The sequence below is a fragment of the Dryas octopetala genome, chromosome 8 (genome assembly GCF_963921425.1).
Source record: "Dryas octopetala chromosome 8, drDryOcto1.1, whole genome shotgun sequence".
Taxonomy (NCBI): domain Eukaryota; kingdom Viridiplantae; phylum Streptophyta; class Magnoliopsida; order Rosales; family Rosaceae; genus Dryas; species Dryas octopetala.
The window spans coordinates 5,983,065-6,001,851 of record NC_141373.1 but is presented as its reverse complement, the minus strand read 5'-3'; the positions used below and the strand labels follow the sequence as shown (position 1 = coordinate 6,001,851).

Below are 18,787 nucleotides of genomic sequence, written 5' to 3'. Positions count from 1 at the left end.
GTGACAATAAAGTACCTCTTTTATAGTACTTTTGGAAGAGTGCCAACCAATCCGGTGATGACACGTGTCCCTTGTAATGACTTGCACTGTAAGAGCGCCACATGTCACCTGTCTCGAGGATCCGAGTGAGTTGACACGGGTCGGGGCCCAGGAGGCTTGAGCTTGGGAGACCGGAACCTAGGAGGTCAGGACCTAGGGGGCCGGAGCCTATGAGGCCGGAGCCTGGGAGGTCAAGGCCTATGAGGCCGGAGCTTAGGGGGTCGGAGCCTATGAGGCAGGAGCCTAGGAGGTCAAGGGCTAGGAGCCCGGGAAGGGCTTAGCCTTTGGGCCTAGGAAGTCGATGCCTAGGAGGGGCTTAGCTTTTGGGCCTAGACCCAAACGACATGTTGTTAAGCCTTGTGTGACTTGTCGTTATGCCCAGATGATTCATCATACAAACATTGGTTATTAATTCTGTTTATAGAATATTTAATTACATTAATAAATAAATCAGAATTAAATTTTTTTAATAGAACCCTTGGAGCTGTATAATTTGCTTTTGGTCAATAGTAGTGTACATTTGCTAGGAAAGAACAAGGAAAATGCGTAATGGTGTAAACAGGATCCACTATTCACTGATTTTATAAAAATCCCATTATGCCACTTTATTAATTAGCTATAGTATTAATTATGTTTGCCAAATTAAACTCGTAATTAATTATTCACTTACAACCATAACTAAAAGTGATCAGATCATAAATTAATCATTAATAAGCAGCACTGCAGCAGGGTGCTAGGTTAGCAATTGTAACTCCCTCCAAAACAAAAGCAGAGAAAAAGAAGCAACAAAACTCAGAAAAGCCCATGTCCACCGTAGGCATTTGGTACCACAATATTGGACCTGCAGATCCAATCTCATCCGTCCATGCTTTGATGTCTTTGGCTGGACATATTTGCAACTGAAGAGTTACTCATCATTTTTATCTGATTATGAACTCATGGACAGTTGTTCACCACTAAAGCAACTCATTTATAGTTATCTACCTGCTCTAAAAAACAAATCATTTTCAACTACACACCTGACTACAAAAAAAAAATTGACCAATATAAAAGGAAGTTGACAATCCCGCCCCCCCTCCCCCTCCTCCAAAAAAAAAAACCCCCAAAAACTCACACAATATGAAAATTCTCAGCAACCTTTTTGTTCCTAATTCAGCCCCTTAGCTTTTATTTCTCAAAGTTCTCTTTATTTTCATTTGCAAAGCCTTTCAAGGTCCTTTTAGTTGTATTTCTTTATGCTTATGCAATTTCTTTGTATTTTAGGTTTTATCAAGGATACCTTTTGTTCTTTGAATTTATTTTAGTGCTAGTTTTCATTAAGCTCTCTTTTAAATTCATGTTGCCCTTTTACTTACATTTTTGTTGTTCATTTTCAAAGTCTTAGGCAATCTAGGCAAGAAAAGAACCTAGATAGGTTTTTCGTTCTTTTTCCTATCGCACAATTATTTTTTAGAAGTTAGATATTTAATTTAGCATATTTAATTTAATTTATATTTTTTGCATTTTATTTTATCTTTTTCTAATCGACTATTCCAAGCCGATTAGCGGCATGCTCGCATCCAAGCCAAAGGTCGAAAACCTCGCCAACCTACGGCAAGGCGTGTTGTGATTGATCTCGGCCGTCCACATGGCTGAGGCTATTTTGAGATGATAACTATATATATGCCTCCATGAGCGTTTACTATATAAGAGTAATCCAACATCATCAACACGAGAAATGAGGAAAGCCAGATATCTCCCATTCAAAATAAATATTATTTGTTTTGTTCATATTTTAATTATGTACCTACATGTTCAGTGTAACAAATTGTATAAGAAATTTCAGATTTAGACCAAGTTTTTTTTAGCTAATTAACATATTCAATTACACATTAATTTGATATACAAACTACAAAATAGATTGCAAAGCTAGAGTGTGATGCAATTAACGGTGGAAATTAAGTAGCTAGCAGTTCCCCGCAACCACAAAACATTGTTTGTCAAATGTACAAACAAGGGATTATGGATTATGGAGAGGGTATGAACATGGCCAATCCTGGGAAGAGCCAAGTCAAGCAAAGATTAAGAGTCATCATCACACATCTCCTAATTACTGATACTTAGTGATATATAAATGTGTTTAGGCTGGAGTGGGAAATGTTCTCAAGAACACTTTTCTTAGGGTACATTTGATGAAAATATGAGGTCTTTTCGATCCCAAGTGTTACCTTGGTTTCTTACTCCTTTGTTGAATTGTTTTAAGACATAAAATAAAACATTTATCAAATAGTTTATATTATATACATAATATAGATTTGTATTAAAAGGTGTAGCTGGGACATTCAGTAGGCAGCTACACCAAATTTATAAGTAACTAATCAAGAATCAATTCCCTCAAAACATTTGAAACCATCCTACTTTTCCTTTGTAATACAATGCCATTTGTCAATTTAAATACAAAAGTATAAGTACATCTATATACACCTACCAAAATGAAAAATGAAGCAAAAAAATTAAGTTGTACCCTACCAAGCACCATCTCAAAAAGTTAGGCATGATAGCAACTTTTTACAGACTTGACGTAGCTCGATTGATGGATCTTTCAAGGATATATTAGACAGCACAGGTCTTGCTTCTACTAATCCCCCATATATACTTTCTAAGATTGCATCATCACTAGCCATAAGTGACCCCATTAACTTTGCACCAGCCATCCTTTCCTGAAGAATATTTTAGGCCATCAGTTAAAATGTTTTTAAACGTTTCTCAAGATAAAGAGGGGAAGAAAATGCACCATGCAATTGTATCTAGAAAGCCCAGCCCCCAGCCCCCAGCCCTATGTAAATGAACAATAGCTACTTAACATTAAATTTTTTCCTTTTTATTGTTCGCTAGTTCAACTGCAGGGCACGGCCATGGTTTAAATTCACCGGGCACCTTGGGCCAAATTAATTCATTCTTGTGGAGGCTAAGACGCTCTTATTTTTAAGAGAAAGAGAAAGAGACTCATTTTCATATTGAAGGGAATCAATTCAAGGTTCCACGATAACTGATGATATGGCATAAAGACAGTAACTAATATATTAAAAATGAATGGAACTGGATTTCAATACCTTCTCTGATCCTTTTCTGAGAGCTTTTAATGAGACTTTGAGAAGATCAGTTGAGTATGGAAGAACTGCAGATTTCAGATGGTGCACAGCTGAAAAGAGAACCTCAATGCATGCAGCTTTGATCTCTGACTTTGTCATCACCTGCAGTATTTGACACCACATGTAAGAATAAAGTGAGACGAAGCATGATCTTATGAGCCACACCTCACATATCTCGAATAAATGAAAAAATCATGATAATGAAATAAATAATCAATATACCTCAACAGAACGAATGAGAGATGGAAGAGTTTTTCTAGCAAAAGGTTTCTTGCCAGTGTCCGATATCTTCTGGCAAGCACTGATGAGAACATTAGCCATGCAAAGATAAAATGAGAGTGGAACTGGCACCTCAGTGTCATCCAAGTTGGATGTTAAAACAAGTGGGTTGTTATCTTGTATCAGCCGATTGACCACATAGGTGAGGACGGAGTTCCTTGATGCAGCATCTCCTGCATTTCAGAACATAAAAGCCACATGTGCCCCACTCAGACAAAAACAAGTTCAGATTGAGTATAATAAACTAACCAAGATTACCTTTCTTCTCAACACTGCTAAATGATTCTGGATCTCGCAGTTCAGCACATATCATCAGTGCCAGGCAATCAATGCACCCATGCTGTGCTCTGGAAACTGAGAGGAAAGAAGCCGTACAGCCATCAAATTTAACTGACAGTAACAAAATTTCTTAGTGTTTGAGAAACTTTACTTGTTACACACCTTCATCCCCATTCAGAGAAGACCATAATAGAATTGTCTCCAATGTTTTTCTGATTTTGGGCATAGATGGATGAGAAAGTGAATCCCTGCCTCTGACCTGTCGACCACAACAACCTCCAGATTAGTTCAACATAAATAAAACAGGTGATGCCTAGAATTTCGCAGAAACTAAAGCAGAAGCTCTGAAAGGCACACGATCATGAAGGATAATTACCATAAGGGAGGTGCAAATTGAAAATAAACAAGCTTTAATAATTAGTATATCCTGAGAACCAGCAGCATTTTCTAACTGGAAGCAGACAATCGGAATTAGCACCTACAAATCAAAAGGAAAGAACAGATTAAAATGATTGGTATGGATTGAGTACAACATATACAGAAGCACAGAGGAAGCAATAGACTAAACTAAAAGTAACTAACTGGTACATGTTCTTCATACACAATGTTTCATATAAATCCTGTGTCCTGTACGTGGAATTCAACTTCTACAATTATATAGGGTAAGTGTTTTAAATTGTAATTGCTACCACAAAAAAGATGTGTTGGTATTGGTGAAATCATTAATGGAAAAATGAAATGGAAAACTGATGAGTAAACACTTTGGAATAACCCAACTTATTATAGATGTCACACAATATAAAATCCCTTACTTTGAGCTTTTATGGTCAGTATAGAAGTTAACAGGTAGTAGTTAAGATAGACATGATGGTAACAGTGAAAAAAGATTTTGAAAGTCTCTGTAACATACCCAGTTTCTATTTAATATGACCCAATGATAGAGTTGGAATCCCAATGAAATAGCATTGGTACTGCTTTAGTACAATGGCTATTAGTCCAATTAAAAGAAAAAGATTACATAACTGAGAAGGAAAAGCGAAGAACAAAAATGCACTCTGGTGTATGTTCCATAGGAACAAATGCTCACTAATGTTTAAAGAAGGCTAGCATAACATGCAGAAGCTGCAATTGCAATCCATACAAGCACTACATTTTAAAGAATGAACCTATAATCATCAAAGCCATAAAGTAGCATAACTCAAGGCCTTTTCTTTGAGAGTGCGATTCATACTTTCACTAAGAAAGCTTTTAGTAGATTGTTTATAAATACAAACATGGATATAATCACATAACAAGTTGCAAACCTCAAATGATAAATAAAAAGCCATAAGATAAAGCACAAATCAGTCTTCCTGGAACATGCAAAGGAAGATGCAGTCATAATAAAGAGTTGGAAAAAGTCAATGTTATATACTTGGGGATGAATACGCCCACAGAGCTCAGCAGCTAGTTTCCGTACATCGTTGAATTCGAACTTACAAAATGCTCTGAAATAAGAATATTACCCAAAAAAAAAAATCAGATGCCATTCATATTACTGAATCTTTGGTATGGTCATGTTCATGGAGTAACCTTTTCAAAAGAAGAGTAGTAACACAATCCTGATTGATGGCATTGATATCTCCACAGTCTAAAATCAAACAGAAACCAAAAATAGGTTATAACAAGAAGTGCCTCAACTTTTATAGATGTCTCATGAAAATCATGAAGTTATTGAAGAAATAATCATTAGGATCACATAATTGAATTTCACAATGTGGTCATCCATAATAGAGATCTCTACTAACTACTGACTACCATGTGTCATGTTGTTGAAACCAGGTTGCCCAGATTTGACACCATTCACTATAATTTGTCAAAAAGTTCCCCAGCTCAAAAGGTTGATCATGATTTGGTCAATATTAGCTTCACAAAAGGAAGAGACATTTTGAGGATCTAATGAATGTCCTACTAAAATATGAGAAATAAGCTCATCAGAAAAATTGAGAATAACTTGTGATGCAAAAACATTATGTCAATGTTTTAGTTATGTATGCACTTGAATCCACACATGGAAGTGTGTAACGTGGACAGTGGGAAAAGATTATTTTCCGCTGTTTTATACTCACTCACACATACTCACATGTGGAAATGTTCTTTAAAGCATCATCCTCATTCTAGATCATGTAAGTTCTAACATGTGTTGACAAGAAATAAAACACCCAAAGTTTACGTTTCAATTGAGAAATATTATACCCTTTGTTATAACTAAAAATTGCACGAAAACTTACAAAATATTAGCCACAATATAAGCAACTGGATTGAAGCTTCAGAGAGAGAGAGAGAGAGAGAATCGATTAAGGAAGAGGAAGGTACACCTTGATTGAGAAGTTGGCCATACATGATAGATGAATTGGGGTCATTAAATACTCTCAGTGGAAGCATCCTAACTATGAGTAACGGGCAAAGGTGTTCAAAAAGTGTTTCAGAGTTGTCACTTTTATAGGTTTGAGACTCCAATCTAGAAAGGCTGCTTTCATCAATCCTGCATGAGGAAAACAGATAAATCAAAAAAGAGAACCGTAGCATAGAAAGCTGATAAAATTCTTCAAACAAGCTGAAAAAGATACGCAAGCAGAATCAAGGAACCCTCTGATTCATGCAATCTGCCAACCACATTGCTTTAAGGTAAAAGCTCCTCTGTGCGCATGTACAGAACTGAAGGCCCTGACCACTAGTTGTAATTTTCTGTGAATAGGTACTGTACTGGCACTACCCCGCAGATACAGTGAAATATCACCTGTTAACTACCTTAAAGCTTTTATTATTATTATTATTATTATTATTATTATTATTATTATTATTATTTTTGGTATTGCGGTGTTCCTTTCCAAATCATAAGGTAAAGGATACATGGCCAAAGTAATTTCCCCAGCTCGAGTTCTTCTAACTTGATTTGATTAATTGCATTCCATTTTTACAGAACACATAAGTACACAAACCCAAAATGACCGAGACATGCTGGCAGTGGAAGTACTCAAAGACATTCTGTGGATGCATTAAATTAAAAAACTAGCACAATTTGGTAGAAGTCAGAAACATTTTTTAAACAAACGAGGTTCAAACCTAAGACCTATTACTTCCCCACCCACCCCAATAGTAAAGTCAGAAAATTTTTACCAAAGTAGTTTCCATTATGGAATATATTATCTTTTCCAGAAATTGGAAAGCCAACATTGTCCACCAGTTGTAAGACGAGTACAAATGACAACTTTCAAAATTATGTACTCCTCCTGTACATACTGGACATTTATCTTAAAGAACATCGGCAATGAAAGTTGAATGAACAGGTACACACTACACACTAGGTAGTAGGTACTAGTATAAACCACCGAGGATTAATTATTAACAGTATAAAGGGCATGCTATTGCAATTAGAATTAGATAACTATTATATAACATAATGTACTTACTCTGTCCGTCGTTTAGCATGCAATAGAACACAAGAAAGGAGTACATCAGAAGCCTCTGCCAAGTCCTCACTTATAGAACTCAAAAACCTGACAATGGTTGCATTAGATGGCTCTGCAAACATCTTCTCAATTAACGGTCCAATCAAGAAGTTCCAGCTTTGGACCTGCGATAATTCAATAGAAAACAAAAAGATCAGCAAGATGAAATATTTGTAAGAAGCAAATACATATCTAACCCAAACTTGAAATTCCATTCTGTTTTAGGGAGAAACATCAGGTCTGACATCAAATTTGCATAGATATACAAAGCCCCAACCCCCCAAATAAAAAATAAAAACAAGCATTTTTTATTACTGAAAAAGAAAAATAAAATGAGTGGTGATAAAAAGGAGCCTCAAACGTCATTACAGAAGTGAATGCATAGAAGGCTCAAGAGCTTCCATGGTTGTCCAGTGCATCACTCACAAGGTGAAAAACATGAAAGATACATAAAACTTATCGTGGCAAAATCAATCTTACACTTTTGGACCACTCTGGGATCAGCCTAAGCACACGATCACATATATCTCCTGTAGTGTTCTGAAGATCTACGCTTTGGTTGAGGTTGCTGCAAGGAAGAATAAATAATGAACGAGTAAACTGTTGTGTGCTTCCTAATATATCAAGAATTAGCAGCTTTAACTCAATAGACACTTCTCTAACCCAAACCCTAAACCAAAAACTAAAACATCTCAACAGACATTTCCAAAAACTAGACAAACATATTAAACTTTAAGAACTGAGGAAAAACTATGAATGAAAAGGCAGAATACCTAAGGCAGTCAAGCAGTATACATATAACTTCAGCATTCTGGTTATGATATTTGAGCACCCCAACACAGGCATCACTTGCAGTTGATTGCAATCTTTCATCCGATGAGTAAATTAGATGAACTAAAGCAGGCAAAACTAATGAAGGGTCTGCAAGAAAAGGTATGTATAACTGACCAATGCAAAGTACTGAAATCAAAATGCCAATCTTTACTATAATAGTAGTGCTAAAAGAAGTTTCAGACAGGAACAGTTTTACCCAAAGAAGATGATACACAGTCCTTTTCAAGATTGTCCATATTAAAATATAAAGGGGAAGAGATGAATTTTGGCTCATGCCTTTCCCACAACCTAATCTTATATCTTGCATTTAAATTTAAAATGTGTCTAAAAACCAAAGGTTGTAGGGGCCATAACTCCCTAAAACATATATCCATCTCCATCTCACATGCACCAAGATATCCCAGTCAATCACACATCATTGTAGATGCCTAGCTCAAATGAAAATGTTCAAATTAGGTTGCCTACAAAAAATTATTAATATTCTTTCACAACCCAAGTCACTAGCGTTTCCAATAATTTATATGCCTATTCAAGATAAGTTTCCTTCACAGCTTGGATTTACTATGTTAATGCAGGTACAAAATATATTTATACTATTATAATCCTAAAAATTATAATTGTTATTAAATTTTGAAACACCAAAATACACATAGAAAGCAAGTATCTGGAGGATGTCAAACAAGACTTGGCAGGAAACGTTTTAAACAGTTAAACAAACCGATCATTGGAAGCAAATTGGATGCTTGTTTCCGAATTGCTATTTCTTCATCTTTAAGTCGCTCAAGCAAGTGATTTGCTATATCTTTCCTGTAATTATCATAGGGAAAAAATACAAAAGGCAAAATGTTGAAAACATCATGCTATTACAAAATAACAGAAGCTGCTAGAACATTCTTTATACCATGATAACTGGGTAAGTATTTCTTTATACCATGATAACTGGGTAAGTATGTTATCTGAATCTGACGACATCCGAACGAGTTCTGATATAACATCAACGGCATTCCTCCTTTGTTGAGCATTTCCAGAAGCAAGGCGCTCTAGAACTTCTTTAAGGCACTGACTGTTTCTGCTCCTGGTGGATCATTCATGCCAAATTGCCAATCAGGTAGAGAAAAAGAGAGATCACAAATTTGATTTATGCATCCAAGTACCAAAGAACAAAGAGAATAGAAGAAGAAAAATACATCAAACAGTATTCTGCTATTAGCATAACAACAGCTCTAGCTGTGCCATCTCGTTCATCTAGAAGGTGAATGAGCAATGGTAGAACAGCATCCACCTCTCTGGTGTCAGTCAGACTGCTTCCAGATGATTTTGGATTAAAAATGACTGCTTTGAATATGGAAACAACCCCGTCTATCACATCATCATCAGTAGAATGAAGCTTCAAAATGAAATAAAATGTTAGCGTAGTCTAAGCATATTACAAGTCTACAAGCCTTTCAAGGGCAGTGTACTATAATAATTTGCATAAACCATATAGCTGTATGTAGCTCTTGCTTAGAATAAAAAACACAGTAACCTTCAAAACCTCAAGCATTACTACCTGTGGTAAAAGAACCTGCGATATCCTCATGCCATATTCTGACACTATGCTCTCAAATTTCTTGCTGTCAAAACGTCCCAATAGAAGGCATAAACAATTCAGGAAAAACTTTCTGGTCTCAGCACCACCATCCTTATTCTCAGTATGGCCTCCAGCATAATTATCTGCATAAAACTGCATATGTTTCTTGTATCAGAAACTTGATGATTCCATCAAGTGAAATAAAAAAAAATGCATTTATAAAAATAACTGTTGGCACACCCAGAAAGTAGGAGAAATCATGGCCAGACAAGAGAGATTTAGAGATATACACTTAACAAACGAGAATTCTTATTATCGTGCAATTTAAAATAATCAAAATAAAGATCATGTAATCCTCAATGACATAATATAATGAAATTCAGTGTTTAGTATATCTAACCTGTATGCCTGCCAAGTATTGGTCCAACAATTCTTTGTAATGCTGAGAAAATTTCTGATCTTCCAAGTGCATTAGCATGCAGTAATGCTTCCAACAAGAAGACAGTAGCAATACACCAGTCTTGATAAACCTTGAGCCTGTCTTTCATGTTACAAACAAGCAAATCATGACCCATAGAAAATTAGACACTGTAGAATGAGATATTTAATAAAGAATGGCATGCCTCAACCTTAAAGCGACAATAATGTGCTTCTATCTCCTGCAACCACTTAAGCACTTGCTCCAATCCTTTGCCATGCAAGGGTCGGCTTTTTCTGCTCCACTGCAGCGCATTGTAGAATCATTAACATACTATAAACTTCAAGAAGGTCACAAAATTTTATAATGTTCATGTTTGAAGCAAGTTACATACAACACATAGTGAGATCGAGATTAAACATTAGTATGTATGTATTCTCTAAAATTGAAAGGAAAGATTTGATTAGAGGATTAAAGGAATTTCTGATAGAAATGGTGTCCTAGTTTTTACAACTCACAACTATATAGAGATGTGCATACTAATTATTTAATTTGTTTTGAAAAATAGCATCACCGCCAAAATAAAAGTTTAAGATCTGAGATATTTGAATATACGAACGTAACCAACACACAAGGGCTGTTTCCCACTTGACCCGGACATAACACAGTAACTATCAACTACAAATACTGTATGCAGTCAAAAAGGAAAAGCACACATAGCAAGAACTGATAACCCTCCGTATTAATAGTAAATATTGGATGGGTTAACTCAACATGCAGATGAGAGAGGAAACATAAATGCAAAAGTAAAGGACTTACAGCAAGGAGTTTTTGCACCAGACGAATAAGTTCCTCTAAATGATCCCAAAGTATATATTCCATTTCCATGTTTGAGGCTTCTAAAGATTCGGAAGCTGGTTTTACTTTCTTATCACCACTATTAGCGGCCACTAAAGTAACCTGCCGGCTTGGTGCATTTGAATCCGACAATATTGGCCTGTTACTTGGAACCTTAGCCTTTTTTGTCAGCGCTTCCGTGATAGCTAGAAAACAATCAGCAGCAGACACTGCAAGGCGAGATGGCAGTTCATATCCACCCTGCAAAGTGCTACCAAAACAAGCAGCCGAAAATGGGACAAAATAAAACCAATTATTATAAACTTGAATATGACAAGTAAATAAACACCCAATTCACATCAAGTCAGTAAATACCTTCCTTTGTTTACAACATGTGAGAGATGTGGAATACAAGAACAGAGTATCTTCAACATATCACTGTACCTCTCCTTTATTCCTGTCAATTTTCAAGCAGTAAAACCTCAAATTCTTCCATTTTTAAACATTACCTATAGCAACGGTTTTCTAACTATTTTTGCTTCAAAAACTTTACCATTCATCTGAAATTGAGTGATAGTAGTCTCGTACTCCACAAGAGCACGCACAAGTGTACACCAGCCAAGCGCTATAAAGCGATCGTCTTTCGTCGAAAAAACTTTAGCCAGGTCCGTCGCAATAGCTCGGAAGAGAAAATCGTCTTGAAACAGCCAGTTCAAAAGCACCATAGCTTGACCACCGTGCTTCGCGTCCTTGTTCTTCAATGACTAAAATTCAGAAACAACATATAATCAGAAAAAAAAAAAAAAAAGCAAAAAAGCAAAAGCCTTTATGAATGAATGAATGAAATTGCGTACATTTTCAAGCATGGGAATGAGAATTTCATCGAGGGGCTCGTTGTGCTTTACGGCGTCGTTTAGGTACATGTGCAGGAAGCGGAGGGAGTCGTCCAGAGAGTTTGAAACGGAGGCCGGAGTGACTGAGTTGAGGGGATTATGGGAGAGTCGTGAAACGGCGTCGTGGAGCTTTCTGGGGCGAGCGGAGAGCAGAGAGGTCATTGCTCTTCCGAGCGTGACTGACATCATTGACTTTGATGGTTCAGCTGACTCCGATTCCCATAGCAAGTGTTGGCTTTGCTCCATTGGATTGAGAGTTTGAGATTATGGGAAGTGGGTATTGTAGCTTTGGCTCAGAGGGGTTAAGGGGTTAGTGTGGGAGTGCTGTGCAGACTGCAGGGATGCAACCGCCATGTCAAAGCCTTTGAGAAGCTTCAAGCTTTAACAATTGGTAACGGGTCAGACTGAGTCGGATATTTTGAAAAGTTTTTACCCGAGTCCAAACTCTGGATTCAATCCAATCAGTTGTAAGTTGTTGGATCAGTCAAGCCCATGGCCACATTATTTGGAACTTTGGGCCAAATTGGGCTACCAATGGAAGTATGGGACCGCGGACCATGATTGTTGTTTTTAATTTTCCATTTTATTTATTTATTTAATTATAACTTTAATATTTTTTTTTTGGCAAATTACACAAAAGTACCTCAACTAACCACCCTAATTCACTTGAGTACCCCAATTAAAAAAAGTTGCTCAGAGGTACCTCAATTACTGATTTTGCACACCCAGATACCTCCGTCAACTTTTCCGTCTGAAGACTGTTAACTGCTTACGTGGCGTGCTGATATGGTTTTTAAAAAATGCCACGTGGACAAAAAAATAATAAAAAATTAAAAAAACTTTAAAAAATGAAATAATTATTTTAAAAACTTAAAAAAAAAAAAAAAAAAAAAAACCCAGCAACCCAGCAACCTCGCATCCCCGATCCCTCCTCCCTCCGCCTCCCCCCGTCGGCCACCCAACCCACCCACCTCCCTCCCCCTCTACAGCCACCAGCTTCACCCCTCCCCTTCCCTTTCCCACCACCTTCACTGCAGATCGCGTCGGCCACCCAATTAACCAGCGTCGAGCCCTCCTCCCTGTTTATCTTCTTCTTCTGCAAACACTTCCAGCTATGGCTACAAATATGAGGGACCAGATTGAAGTCTGAGAACTGAATCTAGCCCCGCCCCTCCCTTCCTCGCCCAGCCAAGCCCCCTCACCAAGCCCCAGCCCCGCCTTGCCCAGATCTGCTCGCCGCGCCCAGCCTTGCCCCGACAAGCCGCGCCCAGCCTTGCCTCGACAAGCCACGCCGAGCCTTGCCACGCCCAGTCGCTCCCAGCTTTGCCACACCCAGCAGCGCCTAGCCTTGCCAATCTTTTTGTCTAATGGTGGGTCACTGAATTGGGTGGCCGACGCGGGGGAGGAGGGCTCGGGGCTGGGGTTTCGGAGAGAGAGAGAGAGAGAGAGAGAGAGAGAGAGAGAGAGAGAGAGAGAGAGAGGGGCGGGGAAAGAGAGGGTGGGTGGCTGGTGACAAGGTGGCTGGGGTCGGTGACAAGGTGGCTGGGTTGGGTGGCTCTCGGAGGGAGGGGTAGGAGGCGGGGGGAGGAGTGCTGCAACAATGCTCCATTTTTTTTTTTATTTTTTTTTGTTTTTTTAATTTAATTATTGTGTTTTTATTTTTTTTAGTTTTTTAAAATAATTATTTCATTTTTTAAAGTTTATTTAATTTTTTATTATTTTTTTGTCCACGTGGCATTTTTTTAAAACCATATCAGCACGCCACGTAGGCAGTTAACAGTCCTCAGACGGAAAAGTTGACGGAGGTACCTGGGTGTGCAAAATCAGTAATTGGGGTACCTCTGAGCAACTTTTTTTAATTGGGGTACTCAAGTGAATTAGGATGGTTAGTTGAGGTACTTTTGTGTAATTTGCCCTTTTTTTTTTCTAGTCTTTGGCCTAATTCTGAATTTCTGACACTCAACCTTAAATCATATACCCTAAACCACGTAACATAAATAAATACAATGTGTGACATAGGTAAATGTACCTACTACCTAGAGCATATGTGCATCATTGGATCTGAGAGTAGAATAGTTGAGTTATCATATTTTTTAATTAGTATTTAATGTAAGAAAAAAAAAATCAAGTGAATGTACATAAAAGGTCCATGGTTCCGTTTTTATTGTTCATCTCAAGTCTCCAAATTCTCAAGATTGGCCGACATATATAATGTATTGGATAATTTTTTTCTTTATTTTGATATAGTGCTTTTCTTTTAAAACTTAGTTATGGATTGCCACCTAAAATTGTTACATGGAAGCCGTGGTGAACACATGGTGGGGGCAATATCGTCTAGCGACCCTTATAGCTTTTTAATTGATAATAAAGTTGATAAATATAGTACAAATTTGGCTAAATTTTTTAATCTCAGATAGAACATTTTTAATTTTTATCTATTTATCTTTATTTTGACAATGATATCTTGAAAAATTTTCAAGTAAGGATATTCTTACTTTATTTCACATTGGTTTGAAATACCTAATGTCAAATTTTATGGTTCATATCGAGTCTCCAAAACCTCAAGGCCAACATATAGAATGATTTTATTTTTTCTTGAAACAGTGCTTTTCTTTTAAAACTGAGGTATGGATTACAATATGAAATTGTTTACATGGAAGAATCTGGTATTCATATCATTGAAAAGCTGTGCCTAGGCCATTCTAACAGGAGGAGCTCTGTGATATGATGGCACGGTCACAGGGAAGAACATTTGTCTTACTCCCTCAGCATTGATTATGGGGAAGATGATTCCTGATGCACCCTGCAAAATATATGGAAAGAAATTAATACCTATGAGAAGGGCATTAAATTAAATGCGACCTGAAAAAATTAATACCTATTTTTTGAACTCTTATCAGTTTAGGACTCATATCACACACACAAGAGAGTTGAGAAAAAAAAAAATTAAAGAAAAGAAACAAGGTTTTATAGCATTTTCCAACAGAGATACACACCAAAATCAATCTGGCTCCAATCCACATGCGTTTGGGAGAAGGAAATGGAAGTAACAAGCGCCCAACAGCATAAATAGCCACAGCAAAGAAGTGGAGAACCAAGCTCAATGGACGAGGCTTTAGACCAGAGAGAAGAGCCAGAGGTCCATTTGAAAACACTCCTCCAAGGCTCAAATAGTCAAAGCATGCTTGGCACATTTCCTTCCTTGCTGGGTCAGAGGATGCACAAAACACCTTGTATAGTGCACCTGCCAATGTGTTTATGGTAGAAGCCACAGGCTGCAAGCAAAACCAAGCATCAAAATTTGAGCTGAAATCAAGACACTTTGGCCTCATTAACAACTTCTCAAGTAATTTCTCATTGAAATGCATGTTGTTAAAACAGTATATAACAAATCGAGAACGTAAAGTCTTGCATTACAATATATAATATCTTAAGGCTTCTTTACCTATTGCTAATCGGTTAAAGTATTTGATAAGTAAATTTATTATACCTTGCGTAGGGTATAGAAGGATTCGAGGTATTTGCAAAGGGCAGGTGGATCATTCAGATTGTGCAGAGGTCTTAGAAGATTTCTTAGAACAACAATGTCTGATAGAGCCACAGTCATGCCTCCTCCAGTTAAAGGATGGCGCATGTTGACTGCGTCCCCCATTAGAAGGGCACCGGGGGTGGGATGAGGAGCAGCAGGCATGCTCCTGTTGGGCATCGATTTTATGTTTCCTTTATCAGTGGCAGCCAAAAAAGCAGTATACAGCTCAGGAGGAACCTGAAATGTACAATTTGAAAATCCCTTGATTAGGCCAAAGAGTTGGATAAGCGAAGCAAAAATCAAAAGGTAATGCCAGAGGGACCATATAACATATTAATGGACAAGTGAAAATAATTGATGTAATAAGTAGCATCAATGTCACGTCATGTAATTAGCTAATGTGGCATGAAATTGTGTTCCTTTAGTATATATTAATCTAAGCCAAACTATGTGAAGGGCACTAGGCATACCTGGGGTGCCACCTTGGTCCTCAAGTAGTGAGCCATTTCACCACCAGAAATAGAAGGTACTTTCTGGCCTGGCACATCAACCAGACAGCGAATCTCGGTGCTGCTGATGGGATAAAACAATATCGGTGAAGGATCTGCCAAAATTACATGTCCATGATTTGCATATGGGAGCTGGCAATTCTCAAGAACCAGACCAACAAAACAAGAAGGAATATCAACCTGCAGAAATAATAATGAGCATGATTAATTTGCTACTCAAAATTCATATATGAACCAATTATACTTTCTTGTGGTTCTTGTTATTTCACATGATTAGCATGTTTCTTCACCTTGGGATCGCAGAGAGAGCGTCGCAAGTTTGAATAGCAACCATCGCATACTATTGTGAGGGGAGCGTGTGCAGTGAGCTCTTGATGACTACCTTTGGATTTGTACTGCACCCCTTTGATAGTACCCTTTTCTTCAAGCAGAGATGTCACTGTTCCTTGTTCCAATCTCACACTATTATCGAAATTTATAGAAAGGAACTGAATAAGATTTCCAACAAAGTATGCAAATTTCTTGACAGACTGTACATGTTTATTAGGCTGTGAAACTGATACATATATTGACAGATTGATAATAACATGCTAGGATGTCTGGCAAGAGAACCTTATGAGAGCATCTTAATATAATGTAATCAAAGGAACTAGCTTTGTATAGCAAAAACAGTTAAAATTTCGAATTACAATAGTGCTTGAAAGAAAATACTTGAGCAGAGAGAAAGTCCATGCTTTCAACTACAACTTTGAATTACACAACATGCACAAGGACAGCCTAGTTACAGCAGAATAATTTGGACATATTTAGAAGGGAAAGGAAGCATACTTGGGAAGAGATGAAGCTTTTTTGCGCATTCTTTGAATGAAACGTCCATGGTGAAAGCTTCTCCCAGCCACATCTGGGTGGAAGTTTTCCAGAGGATATGGCAGCTTGGTATTCTTCCCATCCTTGTAAAGAGCATATCCAAAGACTAGCTGAGCGTCAATCTCATTCACACAATCTAGTTCATCCACATAGACATATTAACAATTAGCATATATGTGAATAAAAAAAGAAGGAAACTAAGTTCAACTTCTGAATTTGTGCAATCATATATATGAGGCCTCATGTTCTTTCTTCATAGTACTAGGTAATATTGTATATGCCTAATTAAATTCCTTATTGCTTACCCTCAAGGCCTAACTCAATCAATCTCAGATAGCCCCCTGGTTGTAGCAGTTCACCAACAATTCTGTCTGGCTCAGTCAAATCTCTTTCAATCACATGCACTTGGCGCCCATCCTGCACCAATATGCAGATAATGTAAAAACAGCATTGCAATACACAAGATCTACATTCTACATTTATCATTAGACCCAAACCAAAAAATTAAGAGCAAATTACAATGTACACCCTTCAGATTGGGGGTGTTTCACAACTTGCATCTAATTATTTCAATTTTTTCAATTTAGTACTTAATGTTTTGATTTACCTATAATTCACTACCCCATATTTTTTACTGTCTATTTATATGTTAATTGATGATTTGACAGTTGCAGATCCCACATTTTTGCCAACCTATAAAGCCGAATAACCTCTTTGCATGTGCATTTTCAGTACATTAAGTTTGATATGGATTTTGAGAGTTCGTTTAAAAACCAAAAATCTATATCAAACTGCTGAAGCACTTCTTATGGGCCAGTCTAGGAGATCGTTCGGCCTTATAAGTAACAAAATATAGGACCCGCAACTGCCACGTCATCAATTAATGTCTGATTAGACAGTCATACAAACTTGAGGGGTGTAAGTTGTAATTTGCTCAAAAATTAAAGTAACCTATGAAAATATCAAGTTGTCTTTTCTTCCCAGTCAGACAGATCCAAAATCCTTCTTAAGTTTTCTTCCCAACCAAGCGGAATCCGAGACAAAAGAAAAAGAAAACTATCATGTACTCTTCATGAACTTACTTATATGACCATCTTAAACATCAAAACGAAATTAACAATAAAGCTTTAACCATTTCCATAAACGAAAAGAATATTAATCCAGCATACACCTTGAACCTCATCAATTATATATATCACAGCAATATAGATAGAGGCATAGAGCCCTCAGGGAGTGAGAGGCTGTCACCTTCCCAAGAGTGTAAGCGAGTGCTGAACCAACAACCCCAGCACCAACAATGATAATGTTTGTACTTCCACTTATCTCAGCTTGCAGGCACATCCCATTTTGGGTCTCCACTACTGGAGCTCTGGAATTATTCTTCTTCCCTTTTAAAATGTACAAGAAAACAAACCCCAACAAAGCTATGACTGCACCCAATATGTGCTGGTAAACCATCTCCAAAGATTGTTGCAAATTGGGTTAAAGAAGGTGATAGTGGCACTCTTTGAATATTAGTTTTGAGTTTGTGCTAAGTCTAAACTTGGCGCCCTTATATAGAGTGAGCCAACATTCAAAAACCGCTTTTGGGGTTTGGCATTTTTGTGATATATAGAAACGTGGACTAGTTATGCGCCCACCACAGCACCACTGTAAAGGGGTTTGTTTACCAGACCAAATTAGAAGACCACAAAGTAACGAGTCACTTCTATAAGACTGCATAGATAAATTAGGAAAAATTAAGAGGGATATTTTTGTTGAGAGTAATGTGGAGCAATATCCCACATCGGAAAACTAGAGCTTAACATTTGTGCTTATAAGTCTTGGGCCTCTCCACCCATTACCAATTGGTTTTGGGTTGGATGCTCTAATTCTATCATGGTATCAGAGCCAGGTTATCCGCATGTAAGGCCCAACGGCCACACGTGCTCCCACGTCACCCAATACAATTTGTTCACGTGTAAGGCTCAAAATATCGCCACACGTGCGGGGGCGTGTTGAGAAATGTGGAGCAATGCGGAAAACTATAGCTTAACATATGTGCTTATAAGTCTTAGGCCTCTCCACCCATTACCAATTGGTTTTGGGTTGGATACTCTAATTCTATCAAT

The 18,787-nt window shown here is 37.5% G+C and overlaps 2 protein-coding genes across 4 annotated transcripts; both read right to left on the bottom strand.

Moving 5' to 3' along the window:
* Window positions 1–2,339: 2,339 nt before the first annotated feature.
* LOC147276490 (ARM repeat superfamily protein) lies at window positions 2,340–12,106 on the bottom strand. 2 transcript variants are annotated; one of them, XM_086255360.1, is made up of 22 exons: window positions 11,733–12,106; window positions 11,432–11,642; window positions 11,254–11,335; window positions 10,861–11,149; window positions 10,253–10,345; window positions 10,024–10,164; window positions 9,603–9,776; window positions 9,241–9,440; window positions 8,955–9,128; window positions 8,772–8,860; window positions 7,993–8,140; window positions 7,700–7,787; window positions 7,181–7,344; window positions 6,086–6,252; window positions 5,301–5,358; window positions 5,143–5,215; window positions 4,105–4,206; window positions 3,891–3,987; window positions 3,708–3,803; window positions 3,393–3,622; window positions 3,132–3,272; window positions 2,340–2,738 (listed from the first exon to the last, which is right to left on the bottom strand). In XM_086255360.1, the coding sequence occupies exons 1-22, from the start codon at window positions 12,015–12,017 to the stop codon at window positions 2,559–2,561; spliced, it is 3,282 nt and encodes a 1,093-aa protein (XP_086111486.1). In that variant the 5' UTR covers window positions 12,018–12,106; the 3' UTR covers window positions 2,340–2,558. The 2 variants fall into 2 exon arrangements, with proteins under 2 accessions (XP_086111486.1, XP_086111488.1); XM_086255362.1 differs by having other exon boundaries at window positions 8,985–9,128.
* A 2,345-nt stretch (window positions 12,107–14,451) lies between these two features.
* Window positions 14,452–18,134, bottom strand: LOC147276489 (squalene monooxygenase SE1-like). Of its 2 annotated transcripts, XM_086255364.1 has the most exons (8): window positions 17,925–18,134; window positions 16,982–17,093; window positions 16,638–16,812; window positions 16,100–16,271; window positions 15,771–15,989; window positions 15,262–15,537; window positions 14,768–15,046; window positions 14,452–14,574 (listed from the first exon to the last, which is right to left on the bottom strand). In XM_086255364.1, exons 1-8 carry the CDS (start codon window positions 18,132–18,134, stop codon window positions 14,464–14,466), a joined length of 1,554 nt encoding a protein of 517 aa, XP_086111490.1. In that variant the 3' UTR covers window positions 14,452–14,463. The 2 variants fall into 2 exon arrangements, with proteins under 2 accessions (XP_086111490.1, XP_086111489.1); XM_086255363.1 differs by having other exon boundaries at window positions 14,509–15,046.
* Window positions 18,135–18,787: the final 653 nt, after the last annotated feature.